The sequence below is a fragment of the Hemicordylus capensis genome, chromosome 5 (assembly GCF_027244095.1).
Source record: "Hemicordylus capensis ecotype Gifberg chromosome 5, rHemCap1.1.pri, whole genome shotgun sequence".
In the NCBI taxonomy this organism is placed as follows: domain Eukaryota; kingdom Metazoa; phylum Chordata; class Lepidosauria; order Squamata; family Cordylidae; genus Hemicordylus; species Hemicordylus capensis.
In genome coordinates, this window is record NC_069661.1 from 87,176,650 (window position 1) to 87,192,388 (window position 15,739).

General features: G+C 44.5%; 1 protein-coding gene across 50 annotated transcripts in view; it reads right to left on the reverse strand.

Annotated features, from left to right (window-relative positions):
* SORBS2 (sorbin and SH3 domain containing 2) overlaps window positions 1-15,739 on the reverse strand; it is a 395,454-nt gene that overhangs the window by 14,856 nt on the left and 364,859 nt on the right. For 32 of the 50 annotated variants that reach the window (XM_053254397.1, XM_053254425.1, XM_053254418.1 and 29 more), the window contains 2 exons: window positions 3,657-4,466; window positions 2,063-2,257 (listed from right to left, as the gene is read on the reverse strand). The exons of 14 other annotated variants lie outside the window; for them this stretch is intronic. In XM_053254397.1, the coding sequence (XP_053110372.1) occupies window positions 2,063-2,257; window positions 3,657-4,466 (1,005 nt within the window). The remainder of the gene's footprint in view (window positions 1-2,062; window positions 2,258-3,656; window positions 4,467-15,739) is intronic. 4 more of the 50 variants (XM_053254406.1, XM_053254404.1, XM_053254403.1 and 1 more) reach the window with 1 other exon arrangement.

Here is a 15,739-nt window from a genome sequence, read left to right on the forward strand (position 1 = left end):
GAAATGTTAAAAGTGCTCTAACAATTGATCTGATTTAGATTACTGAGGATTTCAATGGTATCATTAACAGTGCCTGTTTTAAATATAGTACTAGCTAATTACAAGAAGACTAAGATGCCAATTGTACTCCAGAAGAATAAGCAGAGAATAATCTAATGTTATGAACAGTGTACTACAATGAAAAGAGATGCTGAGATTTAAGTTCTTTGTCAGAGAGCTCTTTCAAACAAATGGTGAGACTACGATGTCGTTCTTATGACTAGCCCTACCTGGGTAGGGCAGCACTAGCCCAGGTAGGGCTGGTAGTGAGAACCGCCAGGATCAGGACCGATCCTGGCACTCCTCCGCTGGGTAGCTTGTATTTTGCACCTGGGCTAAAAGTGAGAGAGAGAGTGGAGGGTGTGTGTGTAACCTCCACCATCACCAACTGGTTGTGTGGAAGCTTAGGCTGCTGGCAGCCTGAGCTTCCATAAAGTTGGGCAAAAGGAGCGCCCAGTGGGGAAAGTGGGGAAATCTCCCAAAGCACCATGCTCTTCACTTGGTGCATTGTGGGATGGGAGAGGCCACAGCCTGTTTCCCCCCTCACTGCTCTGAGATTGCTTGCGCATGGTGTGAGTGATCCTGGAGCAACAAAGATTATGTGGTGTAAGATATGCTGTGTCTTGCCTCCCACCCAGCCTCACCAAAAATGGTCATGTGAACGACCTTTATTACTGTATTTCAGTGATTGGTATAAAATGTCTGTGTATGAGTTCAGACATAGTTATGCATGTTTTAGAGCTGAGAAATGTGGGTGCCCAAGTCTAAGAGATTAGTCTGTTAAGGGAACCACCTAATGGCGCAGCGGGGAAATGACTTGACTAGCAAGCCAGAGGTTGCTGGTTCGAATCCCTGTTGGTATATTTTCCAGACTATGGGAAACATCTATATCGGGCAGCAACAATATAGGAAGATGCTGAAAGACATCATCTCATACTGCACGGGAGATGGCATGGTAAACCCCTCCTGCATTCTACCAAAGACAACCACAAGCCTCTGTGGTCGCCAGGAGTCGACACCAATTCGACGGCACAATTTACCTTTACAAGATAATAAATCTCCTGAGCACCACCTTATGGTGTGAGTCTCAACATGACTCACTTTATAGTCAGCTGCTGGTGTAAATGCCAAGGCAAATTTAACAGTTATTATAGTGGTGTCTCCCACTTCTCCATTCCCAGTGGGCCTTCCTAGGCCCTGGCTTTTCTCTCTGCTCACCCCACAGAAGGCCTCCTAAGTGCTCTTCTGGGCATGGAGATGCCAGCATGTTGGTGTGTCACTTCTGGGCATGGAGATGCCAGCATATTGGTGTGTCACTTCTGGCCCAGTGCTTATTTCTGGTTGGATGAACTGTGCCAATGGAGAGTTGCATGTGGCATGGCTCCCAACCATGGGAGTTAACCTGCTTGCCATCGCACCAAGTAATAGTTATTTTTTAATCTATATGCTGATAGCCAGCATTTCAATGAGTTATTCAATACCATATTGGTGTACAGCCTTCTTATCATTAACAGGACTTTTTTCCAAAGCAGATACAATGCAAAAAGCCTAGGCCATGTAAGTCAATGGTAATTTCCCCGTAATTTTAATAGTCTTTGGATGAAGTCCCTACTGATAAAAATCTATATAGAAAATGGCTTTTAGAATTAAAGAGGAATCAAAATTTAGATGAAAACAAGAACAGCTGTGGGAAATATTAATGGTGAATGGTATTTGGCACCAAAAATTGATCGTTGCCGGTTCTTTTTCGTCTGTGAGGTTTAAATTTTACCCACTGATTTCAGTGAGGCTTAGGTGTAACTAACATTTGCTGACTTGCACTGAGTGTGTTTAAGACTATAAATAAAGTATAAAGAAATTTAAATACTTTACCTTACCATATTTTTCATCTGATTGCATGCGTGTTATTAAACGTTAATTATCAGATGTTCTAATTTTTAATAATTAGGTTAATCTCTACATTTTCTGTTCATCAGGCATCTGAAAAGACGTGCAGTATTTCACACTCGGTAGATAAAGTTACCTTTAACTTTGGTGACTTTTTCTCCTGCCTGTACGACAGTTTGGAAAGGAGAGGGGGCGAATAGGTAACAGATGACTTGGAAGATGTAGAGACACATTCTGAGACAGATGCTTTGGTTGAGTGAAATGGAGGAGTAGAAGCAAGGCAGGAAGGAGAAGTGGAAGGCACTTGCATCTCATGGGAAAGTGAAGTTGGCTTAAACATTTAAAAGAAGACAACAATAATTGTGTGGAAATTGCGAAGGGAGAGGTATAGCACAGAGAGGAATAACACACCACCATCAATGAAAGGAACCGAGACCAAACACACGGTTTGTTTTCTAGAACAGCAGCTGCCGCCTCCTCCCAACCCTTGACAGCACAGTGCTGCAAGCGGCTTTTTAAATATCCTCCCATGCTTTTTAGATGTGGGGATATTAAAAGGCTCAAAAAGAAAATGAACAGCAAGCCCATGCAGGCCTGTAAAAGGCTTGTTCAATCACAGACCTTGTTTGTAAGACCAAGGACTTACACTAAGGACAGCCATTGTCTGTATTCTTGAGGAGAAGCACGTTCTTTCCACCTCCCCGCAAAAGGGTCTGAAATGTATTTTACCACACAACTAATTATTTTATCATTTTTATTTATCATATTTTTCTGATTACCTGAGAAGCCTGAACAATTTGTGCAGGCTTGAATTTAAGCAATCAAGGGCCTCGAGATTAGTCCTGTTTTTGCCACCTGTTCTGGTCTGTAAAAATTGAGACTAGGTGGGGAATAGACAGGGTACCTGGCAAACCACAAAACAGTAGATTGGGTGTTTGGGGATTTGGGTCACAAATTGTGCAAGACTATTCTGTAATAAGTTGACAGCAAAAGCTTCACAGGTAAACTATGTATTCTCTTTTGTTTCTTACAAGCTGAAAATGTCCCATCTCCACTATTTTTAATGAGTGAAACAGTGGAAAACATTTTACCACACCTTGATTATGATTTAGTAGTGCTACCAGAGACAAGATAAAAACTTTGGATGCCAGACCTGACACACAAGCCACCAATTGGCCATCTCTAATTTTCACTTACAGGACTCATATGGCCTCATTTTATTTTGCTGTCAACATTTTTGTTGATTTATCTGGTAATAAGAAAATGTTAAACTACAGAAATCCAGATTGAGAATAAAGGGCATACTCCATACTGTCATAGCTTTTCTATGGAACGATCCTCCAATAAGCTGAATCCTATTCTGCAGTGTGCTTTAAATTTGTCCAGTTATTATTATTATTATTTGCAGTTTTGCAAGTCATCTCCCACCAAAAGTCTCAAAAAGGAAGCCAATGGTTCTGTATTCCTGCTGGGAGCTATGGTTAATGACAGCTAGTTCAGGAAGTAAAGGCTTGATTGAATTAGGTAACATACAGTCCAGGGTGATGTTTCTTCCTCTCTCCAAAAGGAAGGAACTGAAGTAAATGAGGTTTTGTATGTTAGTGTGCTTTTAGTGTTCTCAAAAACTATAATTTATACAAGACAGGCACATGCAAAAACACATACAATTAAAAGATTAGACTTGAATTAATGATGTGAATGCAATAATTTATCTGAGGAAGTGTAAATACCTCTTTTTTAGTTTCTGGTGAACTGTCCCCTTCATAAGATACCATAGGCTCTCTCCCAATTGTTATTGGTGACTCTAAATTGTCATGGCCTGGCTCTTCCTCTATATGAAGCCTTGCCAGTTGTTCAGTTACATCAGGGGCACGTCTGTAGAAACCTGAATCTTTACATTTTGACTGACCCCCTTGGATTATTGACAGCAGCTCTTCACAGATTTCTTCTTCCTGTTCATCTTTCTCCATTTGTGTTCTGAATAATGGGTCTTCTTTGGAGAGAGTAAGAGTAGTGCCTGTCATTTCACACACTTCTGGAGTACTGTCTGATAAGATTTTCCTTTCCTTGACAGTGGGGGTTCCTCTCATATCTTCAAAATTGCAACATTTGCTTTCAATCAGGTTTATACCATTGGTGACAGGCTTATGTGCTCTGCCATGAAACTGGGTTGCTGGAGGAGGTGATTTACAGGTAGATGAAGAAAATGACTGAGGTGAAGTTGAAGATTCAGGAAAGGAGAGGGAGGCCTTTGGTGAGGTAATTGGAACAAAATGGCCATGCTTTACTTGAGGACTGATATTTTCTGGGAGTTTTGGTGCACTCTGAAAACCTGTTAAAGCTAGAGAGCTGGGTTCCTCTAAATCAGAAATAAAGCTTTTAGGAAAAGGTGGAGGAGAAGGGGAAGGTGTGCTTGAAGGTGAAAAGCCAAGCGTCAGTGACAACCATTCATCGGTGATAGCCTGAAGATTCCCTTTATTAGAATCTGGACAAGGAGAGGACCGGTATCTGAGAGGAGGGGATGATGCTTTGGAATCCAACTTGAGAAATAAGGGAAAGCATAGGAATTAAAACAAAGTGGGTGGAAAAAGGCATTGGGCTAATGTATGAATGCTAAAATAAAAAGTCCTATGTCATCTCCTGGCCATAGGATATTATTTCATTGAACATAAATGTCTGAAATCATTAGCACATGAATCAGATGAGCAGAAAGCATATCTGAAAAGTGAAACTGTATCAGGTTCTTGCCCAGGGCTTAAATGTCAAACATCAAGACAGATCTGAATCACTGAGTTCATGAAGTGAATTTGATCCAGTAGAGTTATGTTCCTTACTGTCCTTTAGTAAGGCTATGACTAACGGCCCAGATGTGATTACCAGAACTCCCAACCCATAGCTATTATTATGAGAGCAGAGTGGTGCTATCTTAAAAGGAAAATGCAGCTTAGACTGGAGTATCATTAAATACTAATGCAAGTTAATTCAACAGGGCAATCTCAGCTTGTGCAAATATTAAAGATTTCCATCTCTGACATGGGAATCTTGCAGAAACATCTTAAATACAATTGCATACTTCTATTAAGCCCTCTGCAGCCACACATTACATCTTTTAGTTCAAAATTAAAGCACAGACAATTACATTTTCTTTCAAGGTACACATCATTTAAATTCTACTTAGTGTAAACCATAGACAATCATTGTAAACACAATGGTATACCATATACCCAGGTATTTTGAATATTGTAATTGGCTGAATAATATTGCAACATGAAATATTGATTGAAGTTTCTTTCTGGTAAAATAAATATCCTTTTGAAAGAATGGCAGAGTTGGGATTCATACGTATATCGCATCGGTGGATATCCATTGCTTCAGTAAATACTGAAAATGTAGTTTTTGTTAATAATAATCAAAATTAAAAACGCTGAGGTTGCTTTTAGTATTACTGAAACAACTCCAAATTAAAATCTCTCTTATAGCTATTAAACCATTATTAATTTAAACTATTTCTGTAGGAATATCAGCTACTAATATGGGAAGGGAAAGTATTCAATGACCCTTGAACTATGATATAACAGGAGAGGATTCCAAGAGGGCTCAATAGAACCCTTTTCTCTAGCTCCTCCTTCTCTGCTGGCCTCAACCAGGTGTAAACACACTAGGACATTACCTGCTGTGCACGCACTGTATCCAGCTGGTCCACTCTTCTCCAAGGTTAGGTACAGAAGTTACTCCTGCTCAGAGCACTGTGTACATGGTTCTGAGGGAGGAGCAGGCCAGTTGGAGTTACATATTGGTGGGTGTCTATGAACCTCCCAGTACATGACAGCCAGTATCATGTACACAGATCATGATTGTGCTATCTCGACATAGGGTTGACAGGTGAGAGGAAGTAAGTAAGTAAGTATAAAATGACCCTAAAATGTAGTTTATTTGAATGGATTATATGGAGAAACCTGAAAAGACCTCACTAAGATATTCTTAGAGCTCAACATTCAAATGGAAATGGAAACTTCTCAGCTGTTATGTGACATATCCTTTGGACATGAGAAAGAGGGAGAAAAGGAATTTCTTTTGCAAAATTAGAAACTACCCCATCTCTTTCCATTAGCAGCATTCTATAGATTATCAAGAAAATATTATGAACAATGACAACTATATGCACCACTAACAAACAACATATGAATACAGACTCCGTTGACTGATGAAAGTTTTGGAAAAACCATGAGAGTCCAGTCTTAAATGTTTTGTGCAGGAAATATTAATTGCTAGTTGCAATCATACACAAGCAAATTCATCCTATGGACTCTTTCACATACAAACCTACTAAAGAAACCATGTGACTAATAATATGTGATAAAGACAGTAATATCTTACATACAAGTAGTTTATTACAATACTACTGTTATGCATCTTTTGTTCCATGCTTGACATGATGCAAGACATTTCTTGAGAAAGAGGCCAAGATTCAAAACAGTGGACTAGTATAGAACATAAAAAGTTTCCTGATAAAAGGCATGAAAATTTAAAACCAAAGTGTGCTATATTTATTATATCATTAAGCAGGTATGTGCAGGATGTTGACTGATATCAACTGGCGAACTGCAGACTAATTTTTAATGGACTGAAGTTGCCTCCCATACTGGTACCCCACCACTGGAAAATCCTTTAACAAAATGGCAATGAAGTAAATGCAGCATTGGCACCATCTCTGTAAGGTGGCATTAATGCAGTGTCCATATCATGTCTACCCAAAGATGGCACTAATACAGCATGTGAGCCTCCACCATTTTTACTGAGCAATTATCCAGTGTGAGGGAAGCTGGTACTGGAAGCAGTTTGACTACAGGTCTCTGCTGCAGTCTGCTTACCCGTGCCATAATACAAACTAGGTATCAAAACATCAGGTAAAAATCTAAAAAGAATCATCTGGTATTTATTTCTTTTGAGGCTAAAACAAGGGTATCAACAGCATATCCTCTGTTACTGTTTCTTTGTACACTGAGAGTCTTCTCCATCTGTTTGGACACTAACTTTTAACTAACCCCGTTTATGGAACAGACTTCCCAGTGAGGTTCACCTGGGACTTTCCCAGATGGCAGTTTTACCTTGCTTCACCATGCTTCCACCCCACTGCCCTCTCACCGGCAAGTCGGCAAGATGAGAGGATGCATGGATTCCCTTTCTCTCATGAGAGAGAAGCTGCACTGCCCCACTACCTGTCTCACCAGCAGGTAAGTGAGATGCGAGGCTGCACAGAGTTCCTCCTGCACTGCCGGGCCACTTACGGAAGGCTGGGCGGGTGCCAGGCAGTGGAGGCAAGATGAGGATGAGCGGGAAGGGGGAAGCAGTAGGCAGTGGGGGTGGCGATGGCAGCAATGTGAACGGCCCACATTTCCTCCGATTTATGCTCATGTACGCTTGAATGCACATAAAGTCACTGCATATGCTCTCAACCTAACTTAAGCTATTTTCTCCTGGGCCCTTCCCAAATGGCAATTTTACTTTCGAAAGGCAGATGTGTATTCAGCAGAGGGTCTTTCTATGCTTTCAACATGTACAAGATCCTTGTTAGTGCTACTCCAGTCTATTGGCTACTTTTCATTCATATATGGGTGTCCGGCTTTGTCTTATTGAAGCCTGGTTACCATAGGAACATAGATGTTGCAATTCAGGCAGATAGGCAGGCTTTACATATGCAGATGTTGTTGGAGGATGCCTGGAAGCTTAACAAGGGAGACTACAGGTTCTCTGTAACCTGAGCCCTTTGTGTCTGAGCTGATTCCTTGAGGCTGCATTTTTCTTCATCACAGAGAGAAAGCAATGATTTCCACTTTAAACTTCCATGGCTTTTTAAATGGTCTGGGGTGGGGTGGGGGGGGAACATGAGGTGATGAAGTAGGATTGCCAACATTATGTTGGCCGAATTTGGGACAAGTGGGGGTGGGGGTGGACTCTTGGGGGTGGGGCCACCTGGGGGGAGGGGCTTGGCCTCATGTGGCAAAGATGTGGCCAGGCTTCCAGCTGCTGGGTGCACTTACCTGGCAATTGTCTGCAATGGTGGTGGTTGGTCGTAGGTGGCTGCTGCTGTGGGGCAGCAGAGCGGAGATGGCGAGAGCTCTGCCCGCCTCCCAAACTATGACTACCCAGTGAGGTCGGGGCAGGTGTGCTGGCTGGAGATGGCACAGGCGCAATGGACGTGGGCGGGAGAGACAGCAGAGAGCTCCTTGCTCGTGCCCGCCTTCCTCCCAAATGAGGTAGGTAGGGCCGATTTCAGGCCTCTGTGCACATGCACGCATGCTCAGACGCCTGAAATCAGCCTGACCTACCTCATTTGGGAGGAAGGCGGGCACAAGGGAGGAGCTCACCGCTGTCTCTCCTGCCCACCTCCAGCGTGCCCAGGCCACCTCCAGCTAGCATGCCCATCCCAACCTCATTGGGCAGTCATAGTTTGAGAGGCGGGCAGAGCTCCTGCCTCCATCCCCGCTCAACTACCACTGCTGCTGTACAGCGGCAGCTTTAAAAGTTTTTTAAAAGAGAGTCCCGAACAGGATGAGCATTTCTCCCCAGGAAGTAGGGACATCCCGAGCAATGTGGGATAGTTTTCAACCCTATGATGAAGGCAGTCACAAAGGCAAGTTCATTATAAAAATCAGCAAAGATTTGGGTCAGATTTGGGTTAAGTGTTCTGTTGTTTTGACTAGTCAATCTTGTGGAACGCTGACTGTCAAACTAAAAAATAATAATGAAGGGAGGCATCTCTCACCTCCTCCTGGGATGTGATTGGTTGGAGAAAAAACTTGGCGCAAGCTTTAGGAATGCACACAGGAAAAAGGAACACAGGGAATGCGGAGAAGAACCAACCCTATGTGAATGGCCCATCTAATCACCTGAATTAAACAGCTGCGAATCTGCTGCGAAGCAGATTTGCTCTTTGGATACCCTGCAGCATGAAGCCATGTATGGATGGCTTCTACAGGTGAACATTGGAGAGGGTCACCTGTAGCTGCCAAGTACTCATTACTGTCACTTGTCTACTATATGTGAAGGACCTGCAATTGAGTACTTTCATTTTGTCTTGTTCCACAGAGAATGCTTGGCTTGGCCTGGCCCAAGGATGGATTGGAATCCAGCCATGCCAAGACATTTTGCTGACCTACAGCTAGGAGGCTTGGTCTGGAGGATGGAGCAGTCTTACTGCCTTGTGAGGTGGATGATGGGACCAGTGGCAGGACCAAAAGCATCAGCCACAGCAGTACCTTGAAGTAATGGACTCATGATACCTGGCTTGGCTCTATGTTAGGACAAGAACACCAACAGTGCTGAGTTGCCTAATTGTGTTGCCAGCTGGCCTGTCATTCTGGTCCAGAGGAGGGGCTCTAAATCAGTTTCAGCCACCATTTTTCACTTTCCTGTGTGACAAATTCCCATCTTTGATAGCTCATGTTCATTCACTCATTCATTCATTCAATATACTTCCCTACCTAGAGTGGCTCAGAGCAGTTTACATTAAGATAAAAAACACAAAATAAAACAATTAAAATCAAAACACACTTAAACCAGATTAAAATTAAAACTAGATATCATGAAAAGCCAGGCTAAAAAGATGGGTCTAAGGCTCTCTTGAAGGCCTCCAAAGAAGATAATCCTTTCATGTCCACAGGGAGTGCATTACACAACTTAGCAGTGACAACTGAGAAGGCCTGATCCCAGGTCGCCACCAGATGAACTGGTGGCATCCGAAGATGGACCCTTCCTGATGTTCTTAATGAGCAGAGGAGATCTTGTAGAGAAAGACGCTCTCTCGGGTAATCTGGACCTAAGCCATTCAGGGCTTTAAAGGTAATAACCAACACTTTGTAGTTTGCCCTGAAACTTATCGGCAGCCAGTGCAACTGTTTAAAAACAGGCATAATGAGGTCTTTCTAAGATACCCCAGAGACCAATCTGGCTGCCGCATTTTGAACTAAAAAAAGGTTGCTCACCTGTAACTTTTGATCTGGTTAGAGATCCGTCAACATCCATAAGAATGGGTACTGTACCTGCGCAGGACCCTCACGGTAGAATGCTGCAGCTTATTGAAGCGACTGAGCCCCACCCCCAGAGTGTGCTATATAAAGGCGGGCGGGGCACCTTGTTATTCAGTTCTTGGACAACTGCCATGGAGGATGATAACCTGGAATAGGTGAGTTTATCAGCATCACAGGAGAATAGCATGCACACTCAGTACGCACATAGCGCAGCACTACTGCAGAGGGGTGGTCCAGGAGGGTTTTATGGATGTTGATAGATCTTTACCAGATCAAAAGTTACAGGTGTGCAACCTGTTTATCTGGATCAAGATTTGTCAAGATCCATAAGAATGGGTGTTTAGCTAGCTCCCAAAAGGAGGAGGGTGCAGTAGTAGCTTTTTAAACACCCACTTCAAAACACTTCTTCTGAAGCTCACCTCGGCAGCAGAGTACCGGTACATGTCTCATGTACTTTCATCAGGCATAGTGCCTGATGAAAGGTTATGTAGTGGACCAAGTTGCTGCTTTTAGAGATGTCCATGAAGGTTATCCCTGATAGGTGTGCAGCTGATGAAGCATAGGCACAAGCAGAATGTGCCTTGATTGCTTCTGGTGGTTGTATATTCTTTGTCTTGTAGGCCAGCATAATGACTAGCCATCTAGACATTTTTTGTCTGGAAATGCAGGAGCCTCTCACAGAGCCCTCGTGGGCTACAAACAAGCGCTTGGTGGTTCTGAAGTCCTTAGTGTGATCCAGGTAATATAAAAGCTCCCTCCCCACTTCCAAGGAGTGCATTGCTTGTTCTAAAGGGATAGATGGCCTCCTGAAGAACAAAGGGAGAACAATGTCCTGGTTGAGGTGGAAGTCAGACACCACCTTGGGTAGAAAATCTGGGTTCCTACGCATTAGCACTTTATCAGGATAAATTCTGGTGTATGATGAATCATTTAGCCGTAGTTATGGCCAGTAAGAAGGCAGTTTTCAAAGTTACTAGCTTGATAGAGGCAGAATTCATAGGTTTAAATTGATCCTCTGTCAAAGTTCAACAGACCAAGGATATACTCCATGGTTCCATGGGTGTGCGAATGGGTGGATACAAATTCACAAGGCCTTTTAGGAAAGCCTTACTATTCAGTGTGAAAATAGAATCTTTCAGCCATAGCCTAGATGATCTGAAGATAGCGTTACTAGATGCACCTTCAAAGATACATTTGCCAGCCCCTGCAATTTCAGATCAGTCAGATAAAGGAGCACATTCTTGATTGTGGCCTGGGAAGGATGAAAACCATGCATCCTTGGCGTAGGATTTGAATTGGAGCCATTTTCCCTTATACTTATGGCTGGTGGATGACTTCCTTTGGTTTAGAAGGATCTTACTCAAAAGCCGATTCACCATGCTGTTAGGCAGAGTGGGAGAACGTCTGGATGCAGTATGCTGCCATTGTCCAGTGTTAAGAGATCTACCTCTTGGGGTAGCCTCTAGTAGTAGTTCCCTGAATACCTGTGGAAACCATGTTTGTCTTGGCCACCATGGAGTCACCAGGATACCTGATGTTTGGGCAGTCAGAAAATGGGCAACCACTCGTTTGATCAGAGGTCGCAGAGGAAACATATATGGGATCTCCTGTTGCCAGTCCAGCTGGAAGGCATCCCCCAATGATTGTGGGTTGGGACCTGCCCTGGAGCAGAAATGAATGCACTCCGTATTTCCCGAGGTGGCAAAGAGATCTCTAGTCGGTTCTAACTCGTGAAGAGAGGTGCCATGTATTTTGTCCTGAGTTCCCGTTTGTGGTGTTGTTGTTGTTTTGCGAAAACTCGACTTAAGTCATCCACCAGGACGTTGTCGAGGCCCTTTATATGGATGGCTATCGGGTAGATTTGATGCCTGATGCTCCAATGCCATAGTTGTAGACTGAGCACACAAAGGGACCGAGAGACTGTCCCTCCCTGATGGCTGATGTAGGCTAGGGCAGTAGTATTGTCTAACTCCTTGTATAACTTTCCCCTGAAGAAGTGGTCGGAAGGCTTTCATTGCTTGGAAGACAGCCAGCAGTTTCAGGAAACTGATATGAAATTGTGCCTGTTGAAGGGTCCACTTGCCCTGAATTTTTTGGTCTTCACATTGCCCACCCCCTAGAAGAGAAGTGTCTGTTGTTAACCAGACAGAAGGGGTCAGAATTTGAAAAGGAACACCTTCCAGCAGATTCCTACCAGCTGACCAGCAGGTAAGTGAGCGTAGAATCTGATCTGGGAGCACTAGACGTAGGTGTTGGCAGTCCACATTCGGGTGGAAGACTGGCAGAAACCAAAGTTGTAACTTGCACATCTGTAACCGGGTATATTGTACCACTGTTTTGCAGGATGCCATAAGTCCCAGAAGTCTTTGAATGAGTTGGGCCGGTTGAGATGGATGCTGCTGGAAATGGAGGACCAGGTCCCTGATGCACTGGAAGTGTTCCCAAGATAAGTACGCCTTCCTGGCTTCCGTGTCTAGGACTGCTCCAATGTAGTTGATAAGATGAACCAGTCTGGACTTTTCCCAATTAACTTGGATCCCCAAGTCTTGGAGGAGAGATAAAACGTACTTCATCTGAGAACATAGCTCTTCCCTGTCTTTGGAAATCAGGAGCCAGTCATCCAGATATGGATAGATTGATACATCCTGTGTCTGCAGGTAGGCCACCACTGCAGTCATGCATTTGGTAAACCTTGGGGCGGTGGACAGCCCGAAGGGTAAGATTGTGTATTTGTACACTTGATTTCCTACTGTGAACCTTAGATGTTTTCTGTGTTGTGTCCTGCCAATGTGGAAATATGCATCTTTTGAGATCCAGCGTCACAAGCCAGTTCTCTTGATACAAAGGAGGTAGGATATCTTGTAATGCTATCATGAGGAATTTTCGCACATGGACAAATTTGTTCAGGTGGTGTAGATCCATGACAGCTCCTTCACTTCTTCCAAAAACGCTTGGCAGGGTTGAGTGAACTTCATCCCTGTAAATCTTGGAGATGTTCTGAACTCTTTGGCATAGCCTGAAGATATGATCTTCAGGACTGAGCAGTCCGATGTTATGTGGTGCCATGTGGGGGCATGGCATGCCAGCTTGGAGTTGGACGCTGGCAGGAGAACAGAGTTCATGAGTCTGGTGTTGTCCCTCACTTGCCAAGATGTTGTGGCCCCCGGTGGCAGGAAGGGGGAGGAGTGTAGTGGAGACAAGTAGGTGGACCTGAACTTCAAAGATGTTTCTGAGGCTCAGTCTGCTTCATACATTGGGATTGATTAGACTTTCCCTTGCCATTAAAAGGGTGTTTGTGATAAGTTGGTACTGTTTCCTAAAGTTACGGCGCTTCTGCTGTCTAAATGTGGACTTCTGTCTTGAATAAGGATGGTATTTAGAGCTGTAGGAAGAGGCAGACGTTGACACGGTGAAAGTTTTGGCGGTGAACTTAGATGTTTTCATTTTCTCCATCATAGAGTCGGTGTTCTCACTGAAAAGACCCTTATTATTACAAGGTAAGCACTCAAGTGTCTCTTTTGTATCACCCTGCAGGTTCGTGGAGTGAAGCCAGGAGTGTCTCTGTAGGGAGACTACGGCTGCCAAGGAGCGCAATTCAGACTCAGCAAGGTGCTTGGCAGTGCTTAATTGCTGGCGGGCAAGTGCCGCTGATTTATCTAACATTTGTTGGATTTGCTTCTTAAATTCTTCTGGAGAGAGGACCTCCAGGGCATTTTGTATCTCTTCCCATAAGCCATGAGTGTATTTTGCTGTGCATGCTAAATAATTTGCTATCTTAATGGATAGGCACGAGGTGGAATAAATCTTTCTCCCCAAAATATCGATGAAATGGAGGACGATGAAATGGTGCAGTTGAAAACTAGGGAGTTAGGAGAAGGAAGCTTCAGAAGGTGTTCATTGTCTTTTGCCTGAACCCGATATAAACTCTCCAGTCACTTAGATGTGGGGGTTGAGGTATATATTATTTCCCATGTACATTGTGCAGCCCTTGAAATGACTGGGAGACCCGGCAGAGCCAAAGGCTGAGTTGATTCAGTCATAAAATTATAGACAGGGTCATCAATAGTGGCCAGCTCAGATTTGAGATCGAGACCTAGCGCTTTTGCCATCTCCCTAATGTGATAGTGATATGCTTTCATTTCCTCATTAGGGGAGACGTGGTTGGATGGAAGTATGCCAACTGGAGGATCCACCCTCTTGTCTGGGTCATCAGGATCGGACTTGAAGTCAGAAGAGCCATGGTGATGGCATGAGTGAGAGAGTGAAGGTGGTACATATGCTTGTGTCTCAATAGGAGGAGGATCCACCCTCTTCTCTGGGTCATCTGGATCGGACTTGAAGTCAGTAGAGCCATGGTGATGGCATGAGTGAGAGAGTGAAGGTGGTACATATGCTTGTGTCCCAAAAGTAGACATCTTCCATGGAGTGGGAATACTCAGTGTTTGTGTCCCAACTTCCAGGCTTTTGTAAACAGTCTGTGCAGCCATATCTTTAAAAAACTTTGACAGGGGGACAGGAGGTCATTTGCGTTGCCACCAAAACAGTTTTAATTGTAGGATGTGATGGCACTGCCAAACCATCACCTCCAGCCAAGGTGTGCACAATATGGATTAGTGGTGTGCATGGTTCGGTAGAAGCGTGGTCCGGCACTTGGGGGGGTGTCTCTTTAAGGGGGGGTGGTAGTACTTACCCCCCCCCCCCGCCGCTCTTCCCCCTCCGGCACTGCTGCTTTAAAAAATCTTCTTGGGGCAGCAGAGTTCCTCCCTGCCGCCCCTGCCCCCGTCGTTGTCCGTCTATGCCTTAAACGAAGAAGAGCTGGTGAAGCGCATGTGCCCTTCGCGGCGCGCGTGCTCGTCTCCGCCGCGGGTGCGCGTGCACCACATATGTCACGCTGTGTGCATACGCCCGCAGCGGAGACGAGCACGCGCGCCACGAAGGGCACATGCGCTCCGCCAGCTCTTCTTCGTTTAAGGCATAGACGGACAACTACGGGGGCAGGGGCGGCAGGGAGGAACTCCGCCGCCCCAAGAAGATTTTTAAAAGCACCAGCGCCGGAGGGGGAAGAGCGGTGGGGGGGGTGTAAGCACTACCACCCCCCCCTTAAAGAGACACCCCCCCGCCCTTCCGAACTGCCGGAATTCCGGACCGGTCCGGCGGCTTTCCCAATGGGTCTGAACCGAACCATGCACACCACTAAAATGGATCGGAGTAACAATTGTTGTTAGCAGTTGATATGGTTTAGTTTGTGAGGACTTCCAGGGTTGGTCTTCTTGAAAATCATAAGGGAAACCAGGAGATCTGGTTCCAACACCAGTGTTGCCCCTGCAGCCGATGAATATGTGAAGCCACATGTATGCCACAGTGAGGAGTCTGCCAAGAATACAGTGGACTAACGGTGCTGCAAATGATTCCCTAGGAGTTCCTGCCTCTGATGATTGTGGAGGAAAACCTTTAAACGTGGATGCTGAGGGAGTGCTGGAGCTGGAATTGAGAATAGAAAGCAAGGTGTGGGCAGTGGTAGAATCTAATACCGTGTCCCTGTCCTCTTCATTGACACTGAAAGTCGGTATCTGGGCTGGGCATTGTGGAATCACCAACCTTGACAACGACAGTACTGGAGTGTTCAAAGTTGAAAATTGAACTCACACTTTTGGAGTTGATGGAACTTGGGTTGATAACGTCAGGGTCTCTTGATGTAGATCTGGAGGTGTCGATGAAGTTGAAGAGTTTATTGGAGTGGGAGCTGGAGACAGAGAGCGGGCTCTCGACATTGACAATCTTGG